The 26,563-nt window shown below is 49.5% G+C and overlaps 1 protein-coding gene and 1 long non-coding RNA gene across 4 annotated transcripts in view; one reads left to right on the top strand and one right to left on the bottom strand.

The window, feature by feature from the left end:
• The window catches only part of tmem184b (transmembrane protein 184B), a 54,269-nt gene that overhangs the window by 19,380 nt on the left and 8,326 nt on the right, over positions 1-26,563 (top strand). Inside the window, exons 4-10 of one of the 3 annotated variants that reach the window (XM_033013238.1) lie at positions 1,954-2,044; positions 3,122-3,197; positions 5,596-5,687; positions 6,681-6,850; positions 10,027-10,221; positions 11,420-11,440; positions 13,203-13,807. In XM_033013238.1, coding sequence (XP_032869129.1) covers positions 1,954-2,044; positions 3,122-3,197; positions 5,596-5,687; positions 6,681-6,850; positions 10,027-10,221; positions 11,420-11,440; positions 13,203-13,441 — 884 coding nt within the window. In that variant the 3' untranslated portion in view covers positions 13,442-13,807. Of the gene's footprint in view, positions 1-1,953; positions 2,045-3,121; positions 3,198-5,595; positions 5,688-6,680; positions 6,851-10,026; positions 10,222-11,419; positions 11,441-13,202; positions 13,808-26,563 lie in introns of those variants that run through there. The other 2 variants (XM_033013239.1, XM_033013240.1) reach the window with 2 other exon arrangements.
• LOC116966887 lies at positions 13,846-14,277 on the bottom strand. Its single transcript, XR_004410085.1, has 2 exons — positions 14,227-14,277; positions 13,846-14,086 (listed from the first exon to the last, which is right to left on the bottom strand). It is a non-coding gene; the product is annotated as an uncharacterized LOC116966887 (long non-coding RNA).

The following is a 26,563-nucleotide window of genomic DNA, read 5'->3' as shown; positions in this document are numbered from 1 at the left end:
ATTATCTGTGCCCTCTCTGCCGGGTTCATTATTTCAGTCTGGAGAAGGGTTTCGGCCCGAAACGTTGCCTATTTCCTTCGCTCCATAGATGCTGCTGCACCCGCTGAGTTTCTCCAGCATTTTTGTCTACCTTCATTATTTCAACTGACATTTTCCGTGTTCCTGACTCGCAGATTCCAACATAAGTCGCCTCTAGTCTTTAACCCCTGCTAGGACCTGTTTACTCCCTGCTAGGACCTCTCTACTCCCTGCCTGCACCCATCACGTTTACTTTAGAGATTCAGCACAGAAACAGGCCCTTCGGCCCACCGAGTCCACGCACACAAACACTATCCTACACACGCCAGGGACAATTTACACATACACCAAGCCAATTAACCTACAAACCTGCACGTCTTTGGAGTGTGGGAGGGAACCAAAGATCTCGGAGAAAACCCACGCAGGTCACGGGGAGAATGTACAAACTCTGTACGGACAGCGCCCATAGTCGGGATGGAACCAGGGTCTCTGGCGCTGTGAGGCAGCAGCTCTACCGCTGCACCACCGTGCCGCCCTATTCCTCACAGGTCTCCAGCCTGTTGCTTATCCAGCAGAAAGCCAATGTTATTTTTGACCGCCGCATTCCTGCTCGTAGGAAAAATAAAGCTGGATTTAGAAACTCGCCTCATCCAGAAAATGGAATGTTTCTGTTTATTTTTCTCCGCCTGTTTTAAAAAAAATCTACGTTGGGGCTTGGAGAGAGAGAGGGGGGATCATTTCCCTTTTGGAAAAGAGACACAGACAGGGGATACAGTCAGAACCTTTTTCCTGCAGGGTAGAAATGTCAGCGACAGGGAGGGGTTGGATAGGGGCGGCACGGTGGTGCAGCGGGTAGAGCTGCTGCCTCACAGCGTCAGAGACCCGGGTTCCACCCTGACTACGGGTGCTGCCTGCGCAGAGCCAATTAATCGATGGGAGGAAATCAGAGAAAACAACAGGCTGTCACGGGGAGAACGTACAAACTCCACATGGGCAGCACCCGAGGTCAGGATCGAACCCGGGTGTCTGGCGCTGTAGGGCAGCAACTCTGGCACTGCACCACTGATGCAGGATTGTTCATCCTGGGATGAGATGGCTCTGGGACTTGACCTTGTATCCTCCCCTACGCTGTGTTAGACGGTTCACTCCCTGTGTATTTTCTGAAATACTCAGCAACCTTTTGGTTGACTTTGGTTTAGAGATACAGCACGGAAATAGGCCCTTCGGCCCACCGAGCCCGCACTGACCAGCGATCCCCGCACATTAAACACTATCCTACACACACCAGGAACTATTCACACTTGTACCAAGTATACAAACCCAAGCCAATTAACCTACAAACCTGCACGTCTTTGTTGGGGGAGTTCAGAACCAGGGGCCACACACTGTTTAAGAATAAGGAGTAAACCATTTAGAACGGAGACGAGGAAACACTTTTTCTCACAGAGAGTGGTGAGTCTGTGGAATTCTCTGCCTCAGAGGGCGGTGGAGGCAGGTTCTCTGGATGCTTTCAAGAGAGAGCTAGATAGGGCTCTTAAAAATAGCGGAGTCAGGGGATATGGGGAGAAGGCAGTAACGGGGTACTGATTGGGGATGATCAGCCATGATCACATTGAATGGCGGTGCTGGCTCGAAGGGCCGAATGGACTACTCCTGCACCTGTTGTCTATTGTTTATTGTCTTTGGAGTGTGGGAGGAAACCGGAGCTCCCGGAGAAAACCCACACGGGTCACGGGGAGAAGGTACAAACTCCGTACAGACAGCGCCCGTAGTCGGGATGGAACCAGGGTCTCTGGTGCTGTGAGGCAGCAACTCTACCGCTGCCTCACATCCAACCTCCCCCTGTAGCTGAAACCCTCTAATCCATTCATGATGCTGGTGATTGATGGGCAATCAGGCCATGCAGCTGTATCACTAATTTGCTTTCTCTTGCAGCGTTCGTGATCTACAACTTCCTGAGCCTGTGCTATGAATACCTCGGCGGTGAAAGTGCAATCATGTCAGAGATTCGTGGCAAGTCCATTGAGTGAGTCGATCGCCAAGTCTAGTGCTCTTGTTGAAACCACGATCTGCCGGTGCTGGGTAACAAACAAAGACACAGAGTGCTGGAGTAACTCAGCGGGTCAGGCCAGCCGCATCCATGGAGAACACGGATAGCTGATGGATAGGTCTGAAGAAGGGTCTAGACCCGAAACGTCGCCCATTCCTTCTTCCCCTGAGATGCTGCCTCACCCGCTGAGTTACTCCAGCTTTTTGTGTCTACATTTGGTTTAAACCAGCATCTGCAGTTCCTTCCTACACATGGAGAGGTGATGTTTTGTGTCGGACCCTTCTTCAGACTGCGCTGTGGAGAAGGGTCCCGACTCGAAGCGTCAACTCACCACGTTCTTCAGGGATGCTGCCTGAGTTACTCCAGCACTTTGTGTCATACGTTCATAAGTTTTCGGAACAGAATTGGGCCATTCGGCCCATCAAGTCTACTCCGCCATTCTGACTGATCTATCTATCTATCTCTCCCTCCCAAACCCATTCTCATGCCTTCTCCCCATAACCCGACACCCGTACTAATCAAGAATCTATCTATCTCTGCCTTCAAAATATCCACTGACTTGGTCTCCGCAGCCGTCTGTGGTAAACTTACTGACTAGTGAAAGGATTGGATAGAGCGGATGTGGAGAGGATGTTTCCACTAGTGGGAGAGTCTAGGACTAGAGGCTAGAGCCTCAGAATTAAAGGACATTCCTTTAGGAAGGAGATGAGGAGGAATCTATTTTGTCAGAGGGTGGTGAATCTGTGGAATTATTTGCCACAGACGACTGTGGAGGCCAAGTCAGTGGATATTTTTAAGGGAGAGATAGGTTATTGATTAGTACGGGCGGTTATGGGGAGAAGGCAGGAAAATGGGGTTGGGAGGGAGAGATAGATCAGCCATGATTGAATGGCGGAGTAGACTTGATGGGCTGAATGGCCTCATTCTGTTCCTATCACTTATGATCTATCTGAGCGCAGTTTGTCTGAGTGGCTGGGTCCATAAGTCACGGTTTGCTCTCTCTCTCTCTCTCTCTCTATATACTATTCCTGACCAGCTTCTCTCTCTTCCCAGATCAAGCTGTATGTACGGGACATGTTGCCTCTGGGGCAAGACCTACTCCATTGGCTTTCTGCGCTTCTGCAAGCAGGTAAGTCATAGAGTGAGACAGTGTGGAAACAGGCCCTTCGGCCCAACTTACTCACACCGGCCAACATGTCCCAGCTACACTAGTCCCACCTTGCCGCGTTTGGCCCATATCCCTCCAAACCTGTCCTGTCCATGTACCTGTCTAACTGTTTCTTAAATGTTGGGATAGTCCCTGCCTCAACTACCTCCTCTGGCAGCTCGTTCCACACACCCACCACCCTTTGGTGAAAAAGTTCCCATTAAATCTTTTCCCCTTCGCCTTAAACCTATGTCCTCTGGTCCTCGATTCCCCTACCCTGGGCAAGAGACTGTGCATCTACCCGATCTATTCCTGTCATGGTTTTGTACACCTCTATAAGATCACCCCTCATCCTCCTGCACTCCAAGTCCCAGCCTGCTCAACCTCTCCCTGTAGCTCATGCCCTCGAGTCCTGGCAATATCCTTGTAAATCTTCTCTGCACACATTCCAGCTTAACGATATCCTTGTTAAAGGTCATTAATGTGTTTACCAGCCAGGTGATACGTATGTTTATTCATTATGTGAACTGGCACAAATCAATGTTTCCAAAAAAAGGCGCTGTTTGCCACAAAACATCTTTGTTGTTCTGAGCTTGGAGCGACATTCCAACCTTTTTAGTTCAGCCTAGTTTTGGAGACACAGCACGGAAACAGGCCCTTCGGCCCACCGAGTCCGAACTGACCAGCGATCCCCGCACACTAACACTCTCCTACACACACACACACACACTAGGGACAATTTAAACCTGTGATCATTTTTTGCAAATTGGAGGGTGTACTTGGAGTTTAGTAACTGGGCAGTCACGGTGGCGCAGCGGTAGAATTGCTGCCTGACAGCACTTGCGGCGCCGGAGACCCGGGTTCGATCCCGACTACAGGCGCTGTCTGTACGGAGTTCTCCCCATCTTCTCCTTCTCGAGTCCACATCACAAGATTTGATATTGTTCAGCCAGAGCATCTTCATTTGTAAGTTAATTGGTTTCTATAAATTGTCCCCAGTGCGTGGGATAGAACTAGTTTACGGGTCTCCCCATGACCACATGCGTCTCCTCTGAGATCTTCGCTTCCTTGACGTACAGGTTTGTAGGTTAATTGGCTTGGTGTACGTGCAAAATTGTCCCTAGTGTGTGCAGGACGGATAGTATTAGATGTTTCTTTAATTTCAAAATGGAGGGTGACCAAACCAGGATGCAATACTCCAAATGCGGCCCCACCAACGTCTGGTACAGCTTTCTGTTTAGTTTGGAGATACAGCCTGGAAACCGGCCCTTCGGCCCACTGAGTCTGGGCTGACCACAGTCACCTGTAAACTAGTTCTATTCTAGACAAACCAATTAACTTACAAACCTGCACGTTTTCGGAGTGTGGAAGGAAACCGGAGCACACGGAGGAAATGAATGCAAGCACAAGGAGAACGTACAAACTCCGTACAGACAGCACCCATAATCAGGGATCTCTGGAGCTGTAAGGCAGGAACTCGACAGCGCTTGCGGTGCCACTGTGCCACCCTTTTACTTTGTCAAGGGGTCACAGCTTAAGGATAAGGGGGAAATCCTTTAAAACCGAGATGAGAAGAACTTTTTTCACACAGAGAGTGGTGAATCTCTGGAACTCCCTGCCACAGAGGGTAGTCGAGGCCAGTTCATTGGCTATATTTAAGAGGGAGTTAGATGTGGCCCTTGTGGCTAAGGGGATCAGAGGGTATGGAGAGAAGGCAGGTACAGGATACTGAGTTGGATGATCAGCCATGATCATATTGAATGGCGGTGCAGGCTCGAAGGGCCGAATGGCCTACTCCTGCACCTAATTTCTATGTTTCTATGTAACATGTATGGCAGGATCTGTGCCGTGAAGGGTCATGTCTCTTCGTTTAGTTTAGAGATGCTGTGCTGAAACAGGCCATTCGGCCCACGGAGTCCATGCCAACCTGCGATTCCCGCAAACTAACACTATCCTACACGCACTAGGGACAATTTTACATTTTCACCAAGGCCAATTAACCTACAAATCCGTACGTCTTTGGAGTGTGGGAGGAAACCGAAGATCTCAGAGAAAAAACCACACAGGTCACGGGGAGAACGTACAAACTGTACAGACAGCGCCTGTAGTCGGGATCGAACCAGGGACTCGGCGCTGTGAGGCGGCAACTCTACCGCTGCGCCCTCAGAGTCTGGTTGAAGACCATCTTGGGAGGCTGTGTGATTTAATTCTAAGGGTCTCAACCCAAAACTTCACCTATTCCTTCTCTCCAGGGATGCTGCCTGACCAGCTGAGTTACTCCAGCATTTTGTGTCTATCTGTGATTTAATTCTCTCAGGTTGAGCTTGTAACGGTGGCTAGGAGCTCGTGGTTATTTAATACCGCTGTTTGTTGTTCTCAGGCCACCCTCCAATTCTGCGTGGTGAAACCACTGATGGCCATCATCACCGTGGTTCTCCAAGCCTTCGGCAAATACAAAGATGGCGACTTCAAGTGAGGAAACTCTAACCTTCCCCTCTTCCCCCCCACCCTGTCTCCTCGCGGCTCTCCTCACTCACCAAAGATTCTGAACCTCTGGAAGCGTTTGACGGCACTGGGCCTGTACTCACTGGAGTTAAGAAGGTTGAGCGGGGACCTCATTGAAACTTACCGAATAGTGAAAGGCTTGGATAGAGTGGATGTGGTGAGAAGGTTTCCATTAGTGGGAGAGTCTAGGACCAGAGGGCACAGACTCAGAATTAAAGGACGTTCCTTTAGGAAGGAGATGAGGAGGATTTTCTTGTGTCAGAGGGTGGTGAATCAGTGGGGGGAAGGGCACCCTGGTTTTAGAACCCACTGCCCAGGGGATAAGCCCGCGTTTGTTTGTTTGTTTGTTCGTTCGTTCCGGTGTGAACGCTGTATACACGGCAGCCAGACAATAGACAATAGGTGCAGGAGTAGGCCATTCGGCCCTTCGAGCCAGCACCGCAATTCAATGTGACCATGGCTGATCATCCCCAATCAGTACCCTGTTCCTGCCTTCTCCCCATATCCCCTGACTCCGCTATCTTTCTTTTGTTTTCTCCTCACTTTTAAATTAATTTTTAATTTCAAGTTAGTTTCGTGTAACTTGAGCGTTGTGACTGTCAGCAGACCAATGTCCCTCCGGGGATGAATAAAGTTTGATCGTATCCTATGTGTCCTATGTCATCTGTGGAATTCTCTGCCTCAGAGGGCGGTGGAGGCAGGTTCTCTGGAGAACCGCCTTCAAGAGAGAGCTAGATAGGGCTCTTAAAAATAGCGGAGTCAGGGGGATATGGGGAGAAGGCAGGAACTGGGTACTGATTGGGGATGATCCGCCATGATCACATTGAATGGTGGTGCTGGCTCGAAGGGCCGAATGGCCTACTCCTGCACCTATTGTCTATTGTCTATGGTAATGTTGCGAGTGTTCGAGTTGGGACATGGGTCTGAGCTCTGATTCCCCCCCTCTTCTCTTGTCTCCAGCGTTGCCAGCGGTTACCTGTACGTGATGATCATCTACAACATCTCCGTCAGCCTCTCCCTCTACGCTCTCTTCCTCTTCTACTTTGCCACGCGTGACCTGCTCAGTCCCTACAGCCCCGTGCTCAAGTTCTTCATGGTCAAGTCCGTCATCTTCCTCTCCTTCTGGCAAGGTAAGTTACATTCATATTGTCCCACTGCAAATTGGAGGAGCAGCACCTCATATTTCGCTTGGGTAGTTTACACCCCAGCGTTATGAACATTGACTTCTCTAATTTCAGGTAGTCCCTGCTCCCTTCAGGTAGAAGATACAGGAGCCTGAAGACTGCAATGACCAGGTTCAGGAATAGCTACTTCCCCACAGCCATCAGGCTATTAAACTTGGCTCGGACAAAACTCTGAACATTAATAACCATTACCTGTTATTTGCACTTTATCAGTTTATTAATTCTTTGTCTTCTTTCGTGTGGCGTGCACAGCCTAAAGTTGTTGGACAACTTGTTCAATTTGAACTTCCGTTTGTGCACGTCGAGTTGATTACATTAGTCGAAACAGGGCGGACCACATGAAGGTTGCAATCTTCCACCCCCAGTTTATTTATTCATGTGTGTATATATTTATATAATGGTATATGGACACACTGATCTGTTCTGTAGTCAATGCCTACTATGTTCTGTTGTGCTGAAGCAAAGCAAGAATTTCATTGTTCTATCGGGGACACATGACAATAAACTCTTTGGAATATTGAATCTCTCTCCCTCCTTCCCCTCCCCTTCCCAGCTCTCCCACAGCCCACTCTCTGCCTCTCCCTTTCTTCTTCCCAACTCCACATCAGTCTGAAGAAGGGTCTCGACCCGAAACGTCACCTATTTCCTTCACTCCATAGATGCTCTCTCACCCACTGAGTTTCTCCAGCATTTTTGTCTACCTCCGTTCCAGTTAGTTCAGTTTATTGTCACGTGTCCGATAGAACCGGGGTGGCGCAGCGGTGGAGTTGTCACCTTACGTCTCTGAAGCGCCAGAGACCCGGGTTCGATCCCAGCTAGGGGTGCTGTCTGCACGGAGTTTGTACGTTCTCCCCGTGACCTGGTGGGTTTTCTCCGGGTGCTCCGGTGTCCTAACACACTCCAAAGACGTGCAGGTTTGTAGGTTAATTGGCTTGGTAAATGTTAAAAAGAAATGTCTCCAGTGGGTGTAGGATAGTGTTAATGTGCGGGGATCGCTGGTCGGCACGGACCCGGTGGGCCGAAGAGCCTGTTTCCGTGCTGTATCTCTAAAGTGTAAAGTAGGCATTGTGGTGTAGGTGGGCTGTGGGATTCACTCTGTTGGGCCAGAGCTCAAGAGTGCCCTCTGCTGTTGGACCACTGTATGAGCACAGGCCTAGGCCTCCATTTAATGAACGTCTCATTTTTGGAACAGTTTTTCTTGATGGTCGAGTCATAGAATCAGGCCCTTCGGCCCAACTTCCCCATGCTGACCAAGGTGCACATACACTCATTAGTTGCGTTTGATCCATGTCCCTCTAAATCTTTCCTGTCCATCTACCTTGCAGCGTATGAACAGGCCCTTCGACCCAACTTGCCCATAAGTGATAGGAGCAGAATTAGGCCCTTCAGCCCATCAAGTCTACTCCACCATTCCATCGGGACGACGGATGGCACAATGGGCTAAGTGTTCGGCTGGCAACCGGAAGGTAGCCGGTTCGAATCCCGCTTGGAGTGCATACTGTCGTTGTGTCCTTGGGCAAGACACTTCACCCACCTTTGCCTGTGTGTGAATGTGTGTGAATGTGTGTGAGTGATTGGTGGTGGTCGGAGGGGCCGTAGGCGCAGATTGGCAGCCACGCTTCCGTCAGTCTGCCCCAGGGCAGCTGTGGCTACAGAAGTAGCTTACCACCACCGAGTGTGACTGAGGAGTGAATGAATAATGCGATGTAAAGAGCCTTGAGTATTAGAAAGGCGCTATATAAATCCCATCCATTATTATTATTATTATGGCTGATCTATCTCTCCTTTCCAACCCCATTCTCCTGCCTTCTCCCCATAACATAGAAAATAGGTGCAGGAGGGGGCCATTCGGCCCTTCGAGCCAGCACTGACCTTCGAGCAACCTCTGACCCCCGTACTAATGAATGCTGACCAAGATGCCCCATCTGACTGAACCTTTCCTACCCATGCAGCTGTCCGAGTGTCTATCAGATGTTGTTTAGTTTCGAGATACAGCATGGAAACAGGCCCTTGGTCCACTGAGTCCAAGCCGACCAGCGATCAGCCATTCGCATTAATTCTATGGTATCCCAGTTTCTCATCCACTCGAGGGCAATTTACATGAGGGTCAGTCTTTATGATGTGGGAGGAAACCAGAGCACCTGGAGGAAACCCACGCGGTCACAGGGAGAACGTACAAACTCCACATACCTGCCTCAACTGCCTCCTCTGGCAGCTCGTTCCACAAACCCCTGACCCTCTTGAGTGAAAAAGATGCCCCTCGGGTTCCTATTAAAACCATTCCCCTCGCACCGTGAACCTCTCGTTTAGAGATGCAGCGCGGAAAACAAGCCCTTCGGCCCACCGAGTCCGCACCGACCAGCGATCGCCGCACGTTAACACCGTCCTGCACTAGGGATCATTTTTACATTAATATCAAACCAATGAACCTGCACAGCTGCACATCTTTGGAGTCGTTAGGTGTAGGTCATTTAGGACTGAGATGAGAGGAAACTTCTTCACCCAGAGAGTTGTGAATCTGTGGAATTCTCTGCCACAGTAGGCAGTGGAGGCCAATTCACTGGATGTATTCAAGAGAGAGTTGAATATAACTCTGAGGGCTAACAGAATCAAGGGACATGGGGAGAAAGCAGGAACAGGGTACTGATTCTGAATGTTTAAGGAGAAAGCAGGAACAGGGTACTGATTCTGAATGTTTAAGAAGGAACTGCAGATGCTGGAAAATCGAAGGTACACAAAAATGCTGGAGAAACTCAGCGGGTGCAGCAACATCTATGGAGCGAAGGAAATAGGCAACGTTTCGGGCCGAAACCCTTCCGGGTTTCGGCCCGAAACGTTGCCTATTTCCTATAGTGGTGATTGTTCAACTCTTTGCATGGAGCCAAGGAAACGTTGCCTATTTCCTTCGCTCCATAGATGCTGCTGCACCCGCTGAGTTTCTCCAGCATTTTTGTGTACCTACTGATTTTGGATGATCAGCCATGATCATATTGAATGGTGGTGCTGGCTCAAAGGGGCCGAATGGCCTACTCCTGCACCTATTGTCTATGTTTCTATCTCCTGACTGGTCCTTGTATTTGGGAAGTTGTGCTGACTATTTGTTTCCCTCCCGCTCCCACCAGGAATGCTGTTGGCCATTCTGGAAAAGTGCGGAGCCATCCCGAAGATTTCCGTGGCCGATGTCTCCGTGGGCGAGGGGACCGTGGCCGCCGGCTACCAGAACTTCATCGTCTGCATTGAGATGTTCTTCGCCGCCATCGCTCTGCGCTACGCCTTCACCTCCAAGGTGTACCGGGACAAGCGGGTGGACGCACAAGGTAAACGCGGCCGGGGGCTTGGGCCATGAGGATGGGCCACCAGGAACATGGGAGGGGGGGGGGAGGGAGACAAAGGAAACGCATACACAGTGGTATTCTTTGCTTTGCGCACCTAAGGTATACAAAGAGTCACCACGTAAAGGGCGAGGACAATGTTACAACTTATCCCGCACGGGGACCTAATTAGTTCTCCCCTCCCCCCCGCATGACAATCCCCCCCACGCCGGGTCCTCTTTGCCAGTGGGACGTCTGAGAAGCATGTCTCGTCAACTCCCTTTCCCCCCCCCCCACCCCCTCTCGTTGGGGGAGGGGGGGAGAGTGCAGAGGATGTGGGGCTCAAACTTGACTGTGGAGGTGCCAGGGGAAAGGAGTTTGGGTTTTTACAAGTGTCTTGTCAAGGACGGGTGATCACCGTAAATGAGATGTCAAAGTCTAAAGAAGCATCTCGACCTGAAACGTCACCTATCCATGGCTAATCTGAAGACGGGTCCCGACCTGAAACGTCGCCTATTAATATCCCGTTTGAAGAAAGATCCTGACCCAAAATGTCAACTATCCACGTCTAATCTTAAGAAGGGTCCAGACCTGAAACGTCACCTCTCCATGTCCAGTCTGAAGACTGATTCTGATCGCTAGTGTCACCTATCAATGTCTAATTTTAAGAAGGAGCCCGATCCAAAACGTCACTTATCAATATTTAGTCTGAAGAAAGGTCCCGACCCGAAACGTCACCCATTCCTTCTCTCCAGAGATGCTGCCTGTCCCGCTGAGTTATTGAGTAGGGGTTAGGTGAGTACTTACACCAGGGGCAATGGGCTGCAGATACCCACAAGCCAGGTATAGCCAGCAGACTGACAAGGCTTCCTCAAACATCCACCCGAAACGTCACCCATTCCTTCTCTCCAGAGATGCTGCATGCTCCAGAGATGCTGGAGTTACTCCAGCATTTTGTGTCTTATGTTCGGTGTGAACCAGCGTCTGCAGTTCCTTCTTCCACCTTGAGGCAAGATTCCTCGGCAATGCCTCTCTTTGAGATGGGAGGGAAAGCAGAATGGCGCAGAGTGGTGCTTGTGTCCTGATGTTGGGGGAGGGGGAGGGGGGGGTGTATGTTGGGGGCAGGGTACCTTTCTCTCACCCTCTCTCACTTTGTCTTTCTCCTGTCTGCCTCTTGCTTCTGCCAATCTTTCACCCGGGATAGTGCTGGCGTATGGTCCGTACGGTAGGCTGACTTTACCTTTTTATTCTGCGTGCATCAGTTAAGCTCCGATCTGTACATGTTCCCCGATCGAGTTGATGTGGAGAGACACACACAAAAAGCTGGAGTAACTCAGCGGTTCGGACAGCATCTCTGGAGAAAAAGATTAGGTGACTTTCAGGGTCTCGACCCGAAACGTCACCAATCCCTTTTCTCCAGAGATGCTGTCTGACCCGCTGAGTTGCTCCAGTCTATCTCCGGTTTAAACCAGCATCTGCAGTTCCTTCCTACACAAGTGGATGTGGAGAGGATGTATCCACTAGTGGGAGAGTCTAGAGCCAGAGGGCACAGCCTCAGAATTAAAGGAGGTTCCTTTAGGAAGGAGATGAGGAGGAATTTCTTTACTCAGAGGGTGGTGAATCTGTGGAATTCATTGCCACTGAAGGCTGTGGAGGCCAAGTCAGTGGATATATCTAAAGCAGATATAGATAGATTCTTGATTAGTACGGGTGTCGGAGGTTATGGGGAAAAGGCAGGAGAATGGGGTTAGAAGGGAGAGATAGATCGGCCATGATTGAATGGTGGAGTAGACTTGATGGGCCGATTGGCCTAATTCTGTTCCTATGTCTTGTGTTCATATCCCGTGAACAAATTAATTTATAATCCCCATTTTTTCCTGAGGCTGTTGCCAGCAAGGAACACTTTGGGAAGCAGATGGTATGTTTACTATGATTGGATTTGTGCAAAGATAAAGACATCTTGCCACAATTTTGTCGCACGCTGGTGAGAACTCACCTGGAATGGGTCATAGACTCATTGAGTGATACAGTGTGGAAACAGGCCATTCGGCCCATCTTGCCCACACTGGCCAACATATCCCAGCTACGCTAGTCCCACCTGCCCATGTTTGGTCCATATCCCTCCAAAACCTGTCCTATCCATATACTTGTCTAATTGTTTCGTAAATGTTGGGATAGTCCCAGCCTCAACTACCTCCTCTGGCAGCTCGTTCCATACACCCACCACCCTTTGTGTGAAAAAGTTACCCCTCAGATTCCTATTAAATCTTTTCTCCTTCACTTTGATCCTACAGTATATCCTCTGGTCCTCGATTCCCCTACTCTGGGCAAGAGACTCTCCCCGATCTATTCCTCTCATGATTTTATACCCCTTCTATAAGATCTCCCCTCATCCTCCTGCAAAGGTTTTGTGTCCCTCAGTTCAGTTCAGTTTTATTTGTCATATGTAGGTTAACACAGGGTGGACGGTACAATGAAATGTGTTTGACAAGACAACGGGTCACCTGCCTGTGGTGGGAGGTACCTGCCACAAAGCGCAGTTGAACGAGTTGCTGCCTCTCAGCGCCGGAGACCTGGGTTCGATCCCGACGTCGGGTGTGTGTGTCTGTATGTGTCAGTGTGTGTGTGCCTGTGTGTGTGTGTGTGTGTGTCTGTATGTGTCTGTGTGTCAGTGTGTGTCAGTGTGTGTCTGTATGTGTCAGTGTGTGTGTGTATGTGTGTCTGTATGTGTCAGTGTATGTCTGGGTGTGTGTCTGTATGTGTCTGTATGTGTCAGTGTGTGTGTGTGTGTGGAGTTTGCATGTTCTCCCTGTGACCAGGTAGGTTTCCTCCAGGTGCTCCTCTTTCCTCCCACGCTCCAAAGACGTGCGGGTTTGGAGGTTAATTGCCCGCTGCTCCACCTGAAAACTGACAACTGAACGGGTGTGTTGTGTGGCTCTGTATCGTGTGTTCACCCTCTGCTCCCCCCCCCCCCCCCCCCCCCCCAGGACGTTGCGCCCCAATGAAGAGCATCTCAAGCAGCCTGAAGGAGACGATGAACCCGAATGATATTGTGCAGGACGCCATCCACAACTTCTCTCCGGCGTACCAGCAGTACACCCAGCAGTCCACGCTGGACCGCAGCACACCCTGGCACCAAGGCCACGGTGTCTCCCGCACCCACAGCACCACCAGCGTCCGCGACACCGAGAAGACCCTCCTCCTCAGCTCCGACGACGAATTCTGAGACCCTCGACGTCCGCGCGGCGAGAGTGTGAGAGAGAGAGAGAGAGCGACGGCGGTGAGCCGAGGGGCGGCCCCCCCCCTTCCAACCTCCCTGGGATCGGGCCTGGAGGCCGGCGGCCATTTTACCCCGGGGAACCGCAGGCGCCCATGTACAAAAGAGAAAAAGACACAAAGTGCTGGAGTAACTCGGCAGGTCCGACCCGAAACATCGCTTGCCCACATTCTCCAGAGATGCTGCCTGACCCGCTGAGTTACTCCAGCACTCTGTCCATTTTGGCTTGGCAATTGGACCGTTGCCTTCTGAAAGAAGAATATCGACCAATTCAGGCCAATTGTTTTTGGAATATAAACTTTTATTTTTAATGTGCTGGGGGTTGTTGTGGTTTTAGGTTGTCCGTTGACAGGGATGAGGGGTTACTACCACGACAAGCTCTGTTCATGTCCTTTCTGGCCTAATGCAGGGCATGGGATTGGTGCTGGCATCTGGAGGGGACTTTGCCCGGAGGTCCAACAAGAGGCTGGTGCCAGCAAAATGCAGCCCATTCCAATAGGGTTGGGGAGGGGAAGGTTTGTTTGCTGCAGGGAAGAGGCTTCAAGGAAGCAAGGTCACTTGCCAGAATTGTGGCTTTTTACCAATCTTTGGACCCTTCTCGCTCCAACTCACCAAACGCCATCTCCACGGTCCCCCAGCAACCCCCAAATCTCGCCGCGCACCCGTCGCTCTCAGACGCCCCCATCTCCTCCCCTACGCACAACCCTCACCCATAGACCCTTTCTCTTCTCAACCTCTCACTCCCCCCCTTTCTCCCCTCACCCTCCTCTCTCCCTCTCCCCCTCTCTCCATCTCCCCCCTTTCTCCCTCTCTCTCCCTCTTCTCCCTCTCACCCTCTCTCTCTTCCCCTCTCTCCCTCTCACCCTCTCTCTCTCCCCCTCCCCCCCCCCCCCTCTCTTTTTATCTGGGGATTTAACTGGAAGCTTTCAATTTGGGTGGCGCTGTTGTGCAGCGGGTGGAGCCGCTGCCTCAGTACCAGACACCTGAGTTTTGATCCTGACTTCGGGTGCTGTCTGTGCGGAGTTCTCCCTGTGACCGCGTTGGTTTTCTCCGGGCACCCCCTGTAAATTGCCCCTCGTGTGTAGGGAGTGGATGAGAAAGTGGGGGGGGGGAAATAGAACTAAAGTGAATGGGTCTCCGTGAGGGACAGTGAAAAGCTTTTTGTTGCGTGCTAACCAGTCAGCGGAAAGACAATACATGATTACAATCGGGCTATTCACAGTGTACAGATACATGACAAAGGGAATAACGTGATTAACGTTTACTGCAAAGTAAAGCCTGTAAAATCCGATCAAAGAGCCCAAGGATCTCCAGTGAGGTAGATAGTAGTTCAGCGCCGCTCTCTGGTTGTGGTAGGATGGTTCAGTTGCCTGATAACAGCCGGGAAGAAACTGTCCCTGAATCTGGAGGTGTGCGTTTTCACACTTCTGTACCCTTTAGACAATAGACAATAGGTGCAGGAGTAGGCCATTTGGCCTTTCTAGCCAACACTGCCATTAAATGTGATCATGGCTGATCATCCCCAATCAGTACCCCGTTCCTGCCTTCTCCCCATATCCCCTGACTCCGCTATCTTTAAGAGCCCTATCTAGCTCTCTCTTGCCCGAAGGGAAAGTCTGAAGAAGGGTCTCGACCCGAAACGTCACCCGTTCCTTCTCTCCAGAGATGCTGCCTGTCCCGCTGAGTTACTCCAGCTTTTTGTGTCTACCTTTAACGCCTCAATGGCAACAATATTAGTCCCACGGATATCTCCCTCCCCCCTCGTTGAAGCCAGATATCCCATCCTCGTTATACTTTGGCCTGACCTGTTCTGCACTGTCCACTGAGCTGGAGACCATCCCTCCAGGATCCCACCATCATGTGCCTTCATTTGAAAGGTAATCTGTCCGCCATTGGGCCAGGTGGGGAGCCCAGGTTGTGGTTTCTTATTTGAGGGACTGCCAGTGTTTCATAGTTTCCTTGTCCTTGGTTAAGATTTTCTCACAGTCCTGGGCGCCGTTCGGTTGACCCCGTCGAAAGCTTGCGTGGGAGAGAGATCCAAGAACATAGAAACATAGACAATAGGTGCAGGAGTAGACCATTCGGCCCTTCAAGCTAGCACCGCCATTCAATGTGATCATCCCCAATCAGTACCCCATTCCTGCCTTCTCCCCATATCCCCTGACTCCGCTATCTTTAAGAGCTCTATCTAACTCTCTCTTGAAAGCATCCAGAGAATTGGTCTTCACTGCCTTCTGAGGCAGAGAATTCCACAGATTCACAACTCTGGGTGAAAAAGTTTTTCCTCATCTCCGTTCTAAATGGCTTACCCCTTATTCTTAAACTGTGGCCCCTGGTTCTGGGCTCCCCCAACATCGGGAACATGTTTCCTGCCTCTAGTGTGTCCAAACCCTTAATAATCTTAAGTCTGAAGAAGGGTTTCGGCCCGAAACGTCGCCTATTTCCTTCGCTCCATAGATGCTGCTGCACCCGCTGAGTTTCCCCAGCAATTTTGTGTACCTTAATAATCTTATATGTTTCAATATCCTCTCATCCTTCTAAACTCCAGCTGCTCCATTCTATCAACATATGACAGTCCCGCCATCCCGGGAATTAACCTGGTGAACCTACGCTGCACTCCCTCAATAGCAAGAATGTCCTTCCTCAAATTTGGAGACCAAAACTGCACACAGCGTTTTGTGTCTATATCGTGTGTTGTTCTCCAGCCAAACAATAGCCGCTGGAGAATTCTCTCATCGCGCGCGCGTACTTCGGAGTTAACTCTGCGTTCGGGAGCGAATTTGATTTATTAAATTTTTGCTTTGCATTTTATTTCCCTTGTAAAGAGTCAAAATGCCAGGTTCACTGCTTCCAGTTTCATTCTGGGCACCGTGAGGTTTGACTAAACCTTTCTGAAGTCTTCTGTGTCATGCCCCAGTCCCACTTAGGAAACCTGAATGGAAACCGGAGGTTTTTGTCAGCCTCCCCACCTGCTTCCACTACCTGCAACCTCCGGGAACCGCACGGAAACCTTGGGTGGGGCGCAAAGTCTCCAGAGGTTTCCTAAGTGGGACAGGGGCATTATGGTCTCAAAGATGGGCTTGGAGAATGGGGGGGGGGGGGGGGGGGGTGTGCAGGTAGGACGAGGCTGGGTTGAGGGTGGGATGAATAATGTGCATTGACTGGACTGTGGTGTGATATTGTACATAGTACTGTATATATATATATTGAAATAATGTATGATATAAAGTTGACAGAACCACCTAGTTTTGTATCTTTAGCTGCCATTTGTGTATATGAGCTCAAGGAAGCTGCTTCTAATTTGTTCCTTGTGATGTACCTCCTTGGCAAAAGTTAATAAAAGATCTTATTCCGACTTGTTGCTGTCCCAACTGGACAGATTTGAGGTTTTTGTTGTGTGTTTATGGCTGGCTTGAATAATAGAGTTTACTATCTTTCATTCAATGTTCGAAATCTCTCTACATCACCGTCTATGTCTCTCCTTTCCCTTTCCCTGTCACTTCCAGGCTGAAGAAGGGTCCCCCCGACCCATTCCTTCTCACCAGAGACGCTGCTTGTCCCGCTGAGTTACCCCGGCTTTTTGTGTCAATCTCTGAGCTTACTGCCTCTCGGCTTCACGGTCCCAGGTTCAATCCTTGGACTCCAGTGCTGTCTGTGTGGAGTTTGCACGTCGGCCCTGTGACTGCGTGGGTTTCCTGTCCCATACCCCCAAACACTTCCCCCACCCCCTCCTCTCCCCATCGACACCTGCCCGCGTTTGACCCATATCCCTCCAAACCTGTCCTATCCATGTACCTGTCTAAATGTGTCTTAAACGTTGGGATAGTCCCTGCCTCAACTACCTCCTCCTGCAGCTCGTTCCATACACCCACCCCCCTCTGTGTTAAAGGATCAAACTCTGCTTTAAAAATATCCATAGTGTTGGCTTCCACCGCCGTCTGTGGCAACGAATTCCACAGATTCACCACCCGCTGGCTAAATAAATTCCTTCTCATCTCCAGTATAAAGGTATGTCCTATTATTCTGTGGCTGTGCCCTCTAGCATGGCTCGGTGGGCCGAAGGGCCTGTTTCCGTGTTGTATCTCTGTATCTCTAAAGCTAAAATAGTGTGTGGGATAGTGTGAGTGAGTGCACATGGGGTGACGTTGGTCGGTCGTGGGCTGGAGGGTCGTTTAGGAAAGAACTGCAGACGCTGGTTTAAATCGAAGGTAGACACAAAGTGCTGGAGTAACTCAGCGGGACAAGCAGCATCTCTGGAGAGAAGGGATGGGTGGCGTTTTGGGTCGAGACACTTCTTCAGACTGACAACAGGGGAAGTGACAATAGACGGTACACAAAATTGCTGGAGGAACTCAGCGGGTGCAGCAGCATCTATGGAGCGAAGGAAATAGGCGACGTTTCGGGCCGAAACCCTTCTTCAGACTGATGGGGGGTGGGGAAAGAAAGAAGGAAAAAGGGGAGGAGGAGGAGCCCGAGGGCGGGCGGATGGGAGGGTGGGAGGAGACAGCTAGAGGGTGAAGGAAGGGGAGGGGACAGCACAGGCTAGCCAAATTGGGGGAATTCAATGTTGATGCCATAAGGGCGCAAGGACCCCAGACGGAATATGAGGTGCTGTTCCTCCAATTTCCGCTGTTGCTCACTCTGGCAATGGAGGAGACCCAGGACAGAGAGGTCGGATTGGGAATGGGAGGGGGAGTTGAAGTGCTGAGCTTCTATTGTCAGTTGTCTATTGTCACTGTTTGAAGAAGTGACAATAGACAATAGGTGCAGGAGTAGGCCATTCGCCCCTTCGAGCCAGCACCGCCATTCAATGTGATCATGGCTGATCATCCCCAATCAGCCCCCCGTTCCTGCCTTCTCCCCATATCCCCTGACTCCGCTATCGTTAAGAGTCCTATCTAGCTCTCTATTGAAAGCATCCAGAGAACCTGCCTCCACCGCCCTGAGGCAGAGAATTCCACAGACTCACAACTCTCTGTGAGAAAAAGTGTTTCCTCCTCTCCGTTCTAAATGGCTTACTCATTCTTAAACTGTGTGTGGCCCCTGGTTCTGGACTCCCCCAACACCGGGAACATGTTTCCTGCCTCTAGCGTGTCCAAGCCCTTAAGTGTGGGGCAGGACTTTCACAAAGGCTTTGAAGCTTTAATTGTAAATGTTAAGACCAGATTGATGGCGTTTACTTGGGTTAAAGTTTGAGGGCATGGGGCTGAGAGAGATATGTGAACACTGTTGTAAGAAGCTGCTTCCAGAGCAGCTAAAGCGCATTTATTTTAACGTCTCCCTCCCACGCTTCACACCGCAACCGTTTGATCTGGGGAAATAGTCGCGGCCGCACGCAAGTGGTTTTGGTGCTCCTCCTAGTCGCTGCCCTGCTCCAGCTCGCAGGCCCCCACCAAATCCAGGGCCCGTTGCCGAGGCTGGGAGGAGATGAGAAGTAAGAAGTGAAACTTACAAAATTCTTAAGGGGTTGGACAGGCTAGATGCAGGAAGATTGTTCCCGATGTTGGGGAAGTCCAGAACAAGGGGTCACACAGTTTAAGGATAAGGGGGAAGTCTTTTGGGACCGAGATGAGGAAAACATTTTTCACACAGAGAGTGGTGAATCTGTGGAATTCTCTGCCACTGAATGTAGTTGAGGCCACAGTTCATTGGCTATATTTAAGAGGGAGTTAGATGTGGCCCTTGTGGCTAAAGGGATCAGGGGGTATGGAGAGAAGGCAGGTACTGAGTTGGATGATCAGCCATGATCATATTGAATGGCGGTGCAGGCTCAAAGGGCCGAATGGCCTCTACTCCTGCACCTATTTTCTATGTTTCTATGAGTCATAGTGAGGAAACTGAAACAAGCGATGGGGGCGGCACGGTGGGTAGAGTTGCTGCCTCACAGCGCCGGAGACCCGGGTTCCACCCTGACCACGGGCGCTGTCTGTACGGGAGTTTGTACGTTCTCCCCGCGCGTTTTCTCCGAGATCCTCGCTTTCCTCCCACACTCCAAAGACGTACAGGTTTGAAGGTCAACTGGCTTGGTATAAATGTAACCTTGTCCCTATAGGGCAGTGGTTCTTAACCTGGGGGTCGTTTGGGCCTTTGCCGGGGGTCATGAAGGGGACACAAATATCACAACAATTTGTTGAGCCCATGTTTAGGAACCTATCAGAAGTACATACCACATGCAGTATTTTGTTTGCCTATGCGCGTACTGGTGCCAAAAAGGTTAAGAACCACTGCTATAGTGTGTGTGTGTGTGTAGGATAGTGTTACGGGGATCGCTAGTCGATGCAGACTCAGTAGGCCGAAGGGCCTGTTTCCGCGCTGTATCTCTAAACTAAACTAAACTAAGGCCACGGTTGCCGTGCAGCTGGGAGCATTCTGCGTCTCCTTGCAGTTAAAGCCACTGGCAGCAGAGGGAGTGCAAAGCTCGCTTGCTTAACACGGGCGTGGGTGTTGGCCGGTGATCACATGGCTTGGGCCTCTTTCCCTAAGCTTGGGAGGAATGAAGGATGACCTCATTCAAACACTTCCTGCCCGCATTGAAGCAAAGAGTCGCAGTTCCCTGCTTTAGGAACAGCAGATCACAGGATAGAAACATAGAAAATAGGTGCATAAGTAGGCCATTCGGCCCTTCGATCCTGCACCGCCATTCAATATGATCATGGCTGATCATCCAACTCAGTATCCTGTACCTGCCTTCTCTCCATACCCCCTGATTCCTTTAGCCACAAGGGCCACATCTAACTCCCTCTTAAATATAGCCAGTGAACTGTGGCCTCAACTACCTTCTGTGGCAGAGAATTCCACAGATTCACCACTGTGTAAAAGATGATTTTCTCATCTCGGTCCTAAAAGACTTCTTATCCTTTAATCCTTCTTATCCTTATCCTAACTCCCTCTTATCCTTAAACTGTGGGATCAGTGAGTCACACAGTCGTACAGTGCAGGAGCAGCCCCTTCTGGCCCACACTCACCGTGTTGCCCAACTGAGCAAGGCTCACTTTCTCTTTAGAGATATACAGTGTGGAAACAGGCCCTTCGGCCCACTGGGCCCACCAACAATCACCCATACACTATTTCTATCCTAGACATTAGGGATTTTACAGAAGCTAATTAACCTACAAACCTGGCCTTATCCTCCTTTACACTACACTACACTAGTCTACGTTACGCTAGTCTAAGTAAGTAAGTAAGGAGACCAAGCGTAGGTTGGGCGATCGTTTCGCCGAACACCTCCGCTCAGTCCGCAATAACCTCCCTGAACTCCCGGTGGCTCAGCATTTCAACTCCCCCTCCCATTCCCAATCCGACCTCTCTGTCCTGGGTCTCCTCCACTGCCAGAGTGAGCAACAGCGGAAATTGGAGGAACAGCACCTCATATTCCGTCTGGGGACCTTGCGTCCGTATGGCATTAACATTGAATTCTCCCAATTTTGCTAGCCCTTGCTGTCTCCTCCCCTTCCTTAACCCTCTAGCTGTCTCCTCCCACCCTCCCATCCGCCCGCCCTCGGGCTCCTCCTCCTCCTCCCCTTTTCCTTCTTTCTCCCCCCCCCACCCCCCATCAGTCTGAAGTAGGGTTTCGGCCCGAAACGTCGCCTATTTCCTTCGCTCCATAGATGCTGCTGCACCCGCTGAGTTTCCCCAGCAATTTTGTGTACCTAATGATAAAACACCATTGATCAAGCATGTGAACCAACAAAATACCAGATCAAAGGGAGGCTACAGATTTTTGGCTGTTGAGTAGAGCAACTACTCGTGGATAAAAACTGTTTTTATGTCTGGTTATGTTACATTAATCTACCCTACATTCATCTATTTTTTAATTTTTTTTAAATTTCAAAATAGACTTTATTCGAGAAATAAATATATACAATACATGATCCTTACAAAACTCCATCCGACATTCTCGGAGGCTGTACATACATTCAATACAGTTTCCCCAAATCACAATTTTACTCCACACCCTTGCCACTCATGTGACCCACTGGCGTGGAATCCCTTCCCTTATTTTGAGGGGCGTCTCCACCACACCCGCCCCCCCCCCCCCCCCATGTCCAGCAGCGGAAGGAACCTATGTTACACTAAATTACATAGAAACATAGAAAATAGGTGCAGGAGTAGGCCATTCGAGCCTGCACCGCCATTCAATATGATCATGGCTGATCATCCAACTCAGTATCCTGTACCTGCCTCCTCCATCACGTCTACGTTATACTAATCTACACCACACTAATTCCGCGCCAACCAGCGATCCCCGCACACTAAAGGGCCTGTCCCACTTCACAACCTAATTCACGACCTCTGCCGAGTTTGCCCTTGACTCATACTCGCAGCATGGTCGACACGAGGTCGTAGGCAGGCCGTGATGCTAGTCGTAGGCACTCATGGCCAAAGATCCTATAGCGGATCTTTGCTCGTGGCATCAAGTAGGTCGGGGAGTTTTTCCTAGCCTGATGAAAAATGTCCACGAGTGAAAAAAGGTCGTGAATGTGGGACAGGCCCTTAACACTATCCTACACACACACTAGGGACAATTTACAATTTTACACCAAGCCAATTAACCTACAAACCTGCACGTCTTTGGAGTGCGGGAGGAAACCGAAGATCTCGGAGAAAACCCACGCTGGTCACGGGGAGAACGTGCAAACTCCGTACAGACAGCGCCCGTAGTCGGGATCGAACCCGGGTCTGTGGTGCTGTGAGGCAGCAACTCTACCGCTGCGCCACTATAGACATCTATCAGGTCTTCCCATGACCTACAGTGCTCCAGGGAGAGTCTGTCCCACCTCACCCTGTGGTCAATACCACTCATACAGGCATCATTTATGGTAAACCTCCTCGGCATCATTTCCAAAGCCACCACATCCTGTAATGGGTTGACCAGCACTGCCCACAACGCTCCAAATGTTCCCCTAACCAAAGTCCCATAAAGCTGCGTCATGAATTCCTAACCCTTGTACACAATCGATAGTGGCCACAGACTCAAAATGCTGGAGTAACTCGGCGGGACAGGCAGCATCTCTGGAGAGAAGGAACGGGTGACGTTTCGGGTCAAGACCCTTCCCCAGACCTTGTTAGATCACGACCTGAAATGTCACCAGTTCCTTGTCTCTATAGATGCTGCCTGTCCCGCTGAGTTACTCCAGCATTTTGTGTCTATCTTTGGTGTAAACCAGCTTCTGCAGTTCCTTCTTACACAGTTGGCATGGACTCGGTTTGTTTCTCTAAAGTCGATGTTTTTCTTTGTAGCTGGAAAGTTAAGTGTGTGTGTGTGTGTATATATATATACACATACATATATATATACACACACACACACATATATATATACACATATATATACACACACACACAAATACACACATACATATACATACACACAAATACACACACATACATATATATACACACACATACACACAAATACACATACATACACACACACACAAATACACACATATACACACACACATACATATATATACACACATAAATACACACATACATACACACATACATACACACAAATACACACACACACACATACATATACACACACATACACACACATACATATACACACACATACATATACACACACATATATATACACACATACATACATATACACACATACATATACACACATACATATATATACACACATACATACATATACACATACATACATATACACACACACATATATATATATACACACACACACACATATTTATTTATTTGTTTATGATATGGTGCCAAAAATTACACACAATAAACACACACATATATACAGGGTATGCACTTGTGCGCACATACACACACACACACAGGTCTATATATATATATATATATATATGAGTATATATGTGTATATTGAGTGCAATATTTTGCACCATCCCCTTTGATGTCCCGTTTTCACACCTTACCCTTCCTTATCTCTTGCGGCCCACCACTCTGAGCCTGAAGAAGGGTCTCGACCCGAAACGTCGCCCGTTCCTTCTCTCCGGAGAATGCCGCCCGTCCCGCTGAGTTACTCCGGCATTTTGTCCCTTATCCTGGGCACCTGCGGTTCCTTCCTCCGCGATTTGCCCCGATCGGCCCAAGTGCAGCACGCAGAGTGTATGGAAAAATGTCTTTATTGGTACAGTATACAAAATAAATGCATTGAGGTACATTGATTTTACAAAGCAATAAATATGTGGATTTTTTTTTTTTTTTTTAAAGAGACATATGGTCATATAATATAAAAAAGTACATCTTTTATATCTACAAACAACTTTTATAGGACAGGAGAAAAAAAAAAGAAAATAATTTATGTAATAAATAATAAATTGAGTTTTCAGAGCAGCGTCTTAAATCACCAAAGTGAACTTCTTGTACTAACTACCACTGTGTCCATGAGTTGTCATTCAGGCCCATCCTGTCCTGCACAAGTCTTATAAGCCTACGTACGTAATCCCACTGCCTTGCCCCGAAGGCAGAAGTCTTTCGTCAGTCTCACGGTTAAATATATTTTATATACAAACACCCTCTCTGTTTATAAATATCACGTATCTTCTGAAGAAAAATATATGTATATTGATATTGCTTTGCATTTGATCAGGTTGCATTACGGTTGTGGTCCCCCTTGCTCGGAAAACCCCCAGAAAACACATCCCTTCCTCAAATCCCTGTCCCCACGGTACGAGTTCATTCCAAGAGCTCTCCCGAGTTTTGAAAAAAATCAAACTCGTGGTAAGCACGGAGAATGAACGTAGCGGGTACGTCGGAGCTCGGGGACGTCTCTTGGCGCTAACGGCAGGTACTCGGGAAGACTCGCTAACGGCAGGTACTCGGGAAGACTCGTGAAGATTTTTCAACGCGTTGAAAAATGCCTCCGAGAGCCCCGAGTACCATTACCGTAAATCTCCGAGTTCGAATCAGGGCAAACACGGGAGAGAGCTCTTGGGATGAACTCGTACCGTGGGACAGGGGTTTCAGTCTTCCTCCTGCCTGCCTTGCTTGGCCATCTCTCCTGGCTTGCGATCTCCCCCCCCCCCACCAACCACAGGCTGCCATCTGACCCCTGCTAGCTCGCCACAGGGCAAACCCAGTCTGACCAAGGGTCTCGACCCACTCCCTTCTCCCCAGAGATGCTGCTGCCTGTCCCGCTGAGTTACTCCAGCATTTTGTGTCTTAACTTTGGTTTTAAACCAGCATCTGCGGTCCCTTCCTACACGACCCATTAAGTCTCTTGTTTCCCCACATCCCCTCCGTTTCCTCTTCGACTTATTCTCTCCCAAGCACCCGTCGTTCTCTCTGATTCTCTCAGCTGGTCACCCACACTCAAGGGGCCAAGGAAAACATCACCGAAAAAAAGAAAGATGATGAAAGGAAACAGCTGTTTGTTGGGTGGTAACGAGAAGCTGGTGCGACTTGGGTGGGGGAGGGATTTACCATCGTAACTTTGCATATCTTTCATTCATTGTTCTTTATCTCTCTGCATCATCGCCTGTATCTCTCGTTTCCCTGACCGGTCTGGAGAAGGGTCTCACCCGTTCCTTCTCCCCAGAGATGCTGCCTGACCCGCTGAGTTACTCCAGCATTTTGTGTCTACCTTTGATGTAAACCAGCACCTGCAGTTCCTTCCAATCCTTCATATTCTGCTTGGGCAACGGTATGAACATTAAATTCTCCAATTTCCTCCCCTCTTCCCCCTTTCTCATCCCCTCTGAAGGAGCAGAATTAGGCCATTCGGCCCATCTAGTCTAATCAGCCATTCAATCGGGGCTGAACTATCTCTCCCTCCTAACCCCATTCTCCTGCCTTCTCCCCGTAACCTCTGACACCCGCACTAATCAAGAATCTGTCTATCTCTGCCTTAAAAATATCCATCGACTTGGCCTCCACATTGCTGTCGATTCCTCTGCTCACATCCTCTGCTCTTTCTATTCTACTTGTATTTACCCCCTCCATCACTCCAGCCATCACCCCCCCCTTCTCGTTCCGCCCTCTCTCTCTCTCTTCCCCTCTCTCTCTTTTTCTCTTCCCCTCTCTCTTTCTCTCAATTCCCCATCTCTTTCCCTCTCTCCCCCCCTCTCTCCTCTCTCGTTTCCCCTCTCATTCTCTCTCCCTCTCTTTCTCTCTCTCCTCTCCCCTCTCTCTCGTTTCCCCTCTCTCATTCTCTCTCCTTCTCTTTCTCTCTCTCATTCCCCTCTCATTCTCTCTTTCTCTCTCTCATTCCCCTCTCTCTCTCTCTTCCCGCCCCCTCTCTCTCTCTCTCTCTCTTCCCGCCCCCTCTCTCTCTCTCTCTCATTCCCTCTCTCCTTCTCTCTCTTTCTCATTTCCTCTCCCTCGTTCCCTCTCTCCCTCACCCACTGGAAACTGCACCCCATCGTAGGGTGTGGATGAGAATATGTTACAACTGTGAACGATAAATGGTACGGGCTAGGTGGGCCGAAGGGCCTGTCTCCACCCTGTACCCCTAAACTAAAAGCCCACTCGCCCTTTGATAAAAATACTGCGATTCCCAAATTGTTGACATGCAGGCAATTACAGAATCCCAACATGAATTTTTTCCTTCTTAATCCCACATATTTACACACAGCTTCCCCGGCCAGGCACAACACTGAGCCGTGTAATCCTGGTCCAAAAATAATATTTTGCCTGCTCTCCACTGATTCAGCATCAAGTATATCCGTTCTACAATTCAACTACCAAACACCAACTGAGCAAAACCAATGGGACTAATCGCACAGTGGGCCCGGCATGTTGTCAAATGTTTTTCTCTCTGGTGTCTTGTTTAAGAAGGAACTGCAGATGCTGGAAAAATCGAAGGTAGACAAAGAAAAACTGGAGAATCTCAGCGGGTGAGGCAGCATCTATGGACCTTGAAGGGTCTCGACCCGAAACGTCGCCTATTTCCTTCGCTCCATAGATGCTGCCTCGCCCGCTGAGTTTCTCCAGCATTTTTTTGTCTACCTTCTTCCTCTGTTGTATTAATGGCTTCAGTATTCTGAGGCAAAGATATTACTCCAACCTCCTTTTGCCTGTAGCCAGGAGTGCAAGAATCAAGCTGATTGGTGAGACAGAAAATGC

This window comes from Amblyraja radiata, chromosome 38, assembly GCF_010909765.2.
Source record: "Amblyraja radiata isolate CabotCenter1 chromosome 38, sAmbRad1.1.pri, whole genome shotgun sequence".
NCBI lineage: Eukaryota > Metazoa > Chordata > Chondrichthyes > Rajiformes > Rajidae > Amblyraja > Amblyraja radiata.
This window is presented reverse-complemented; position numbering and strand designations above follow the sequence as displayed.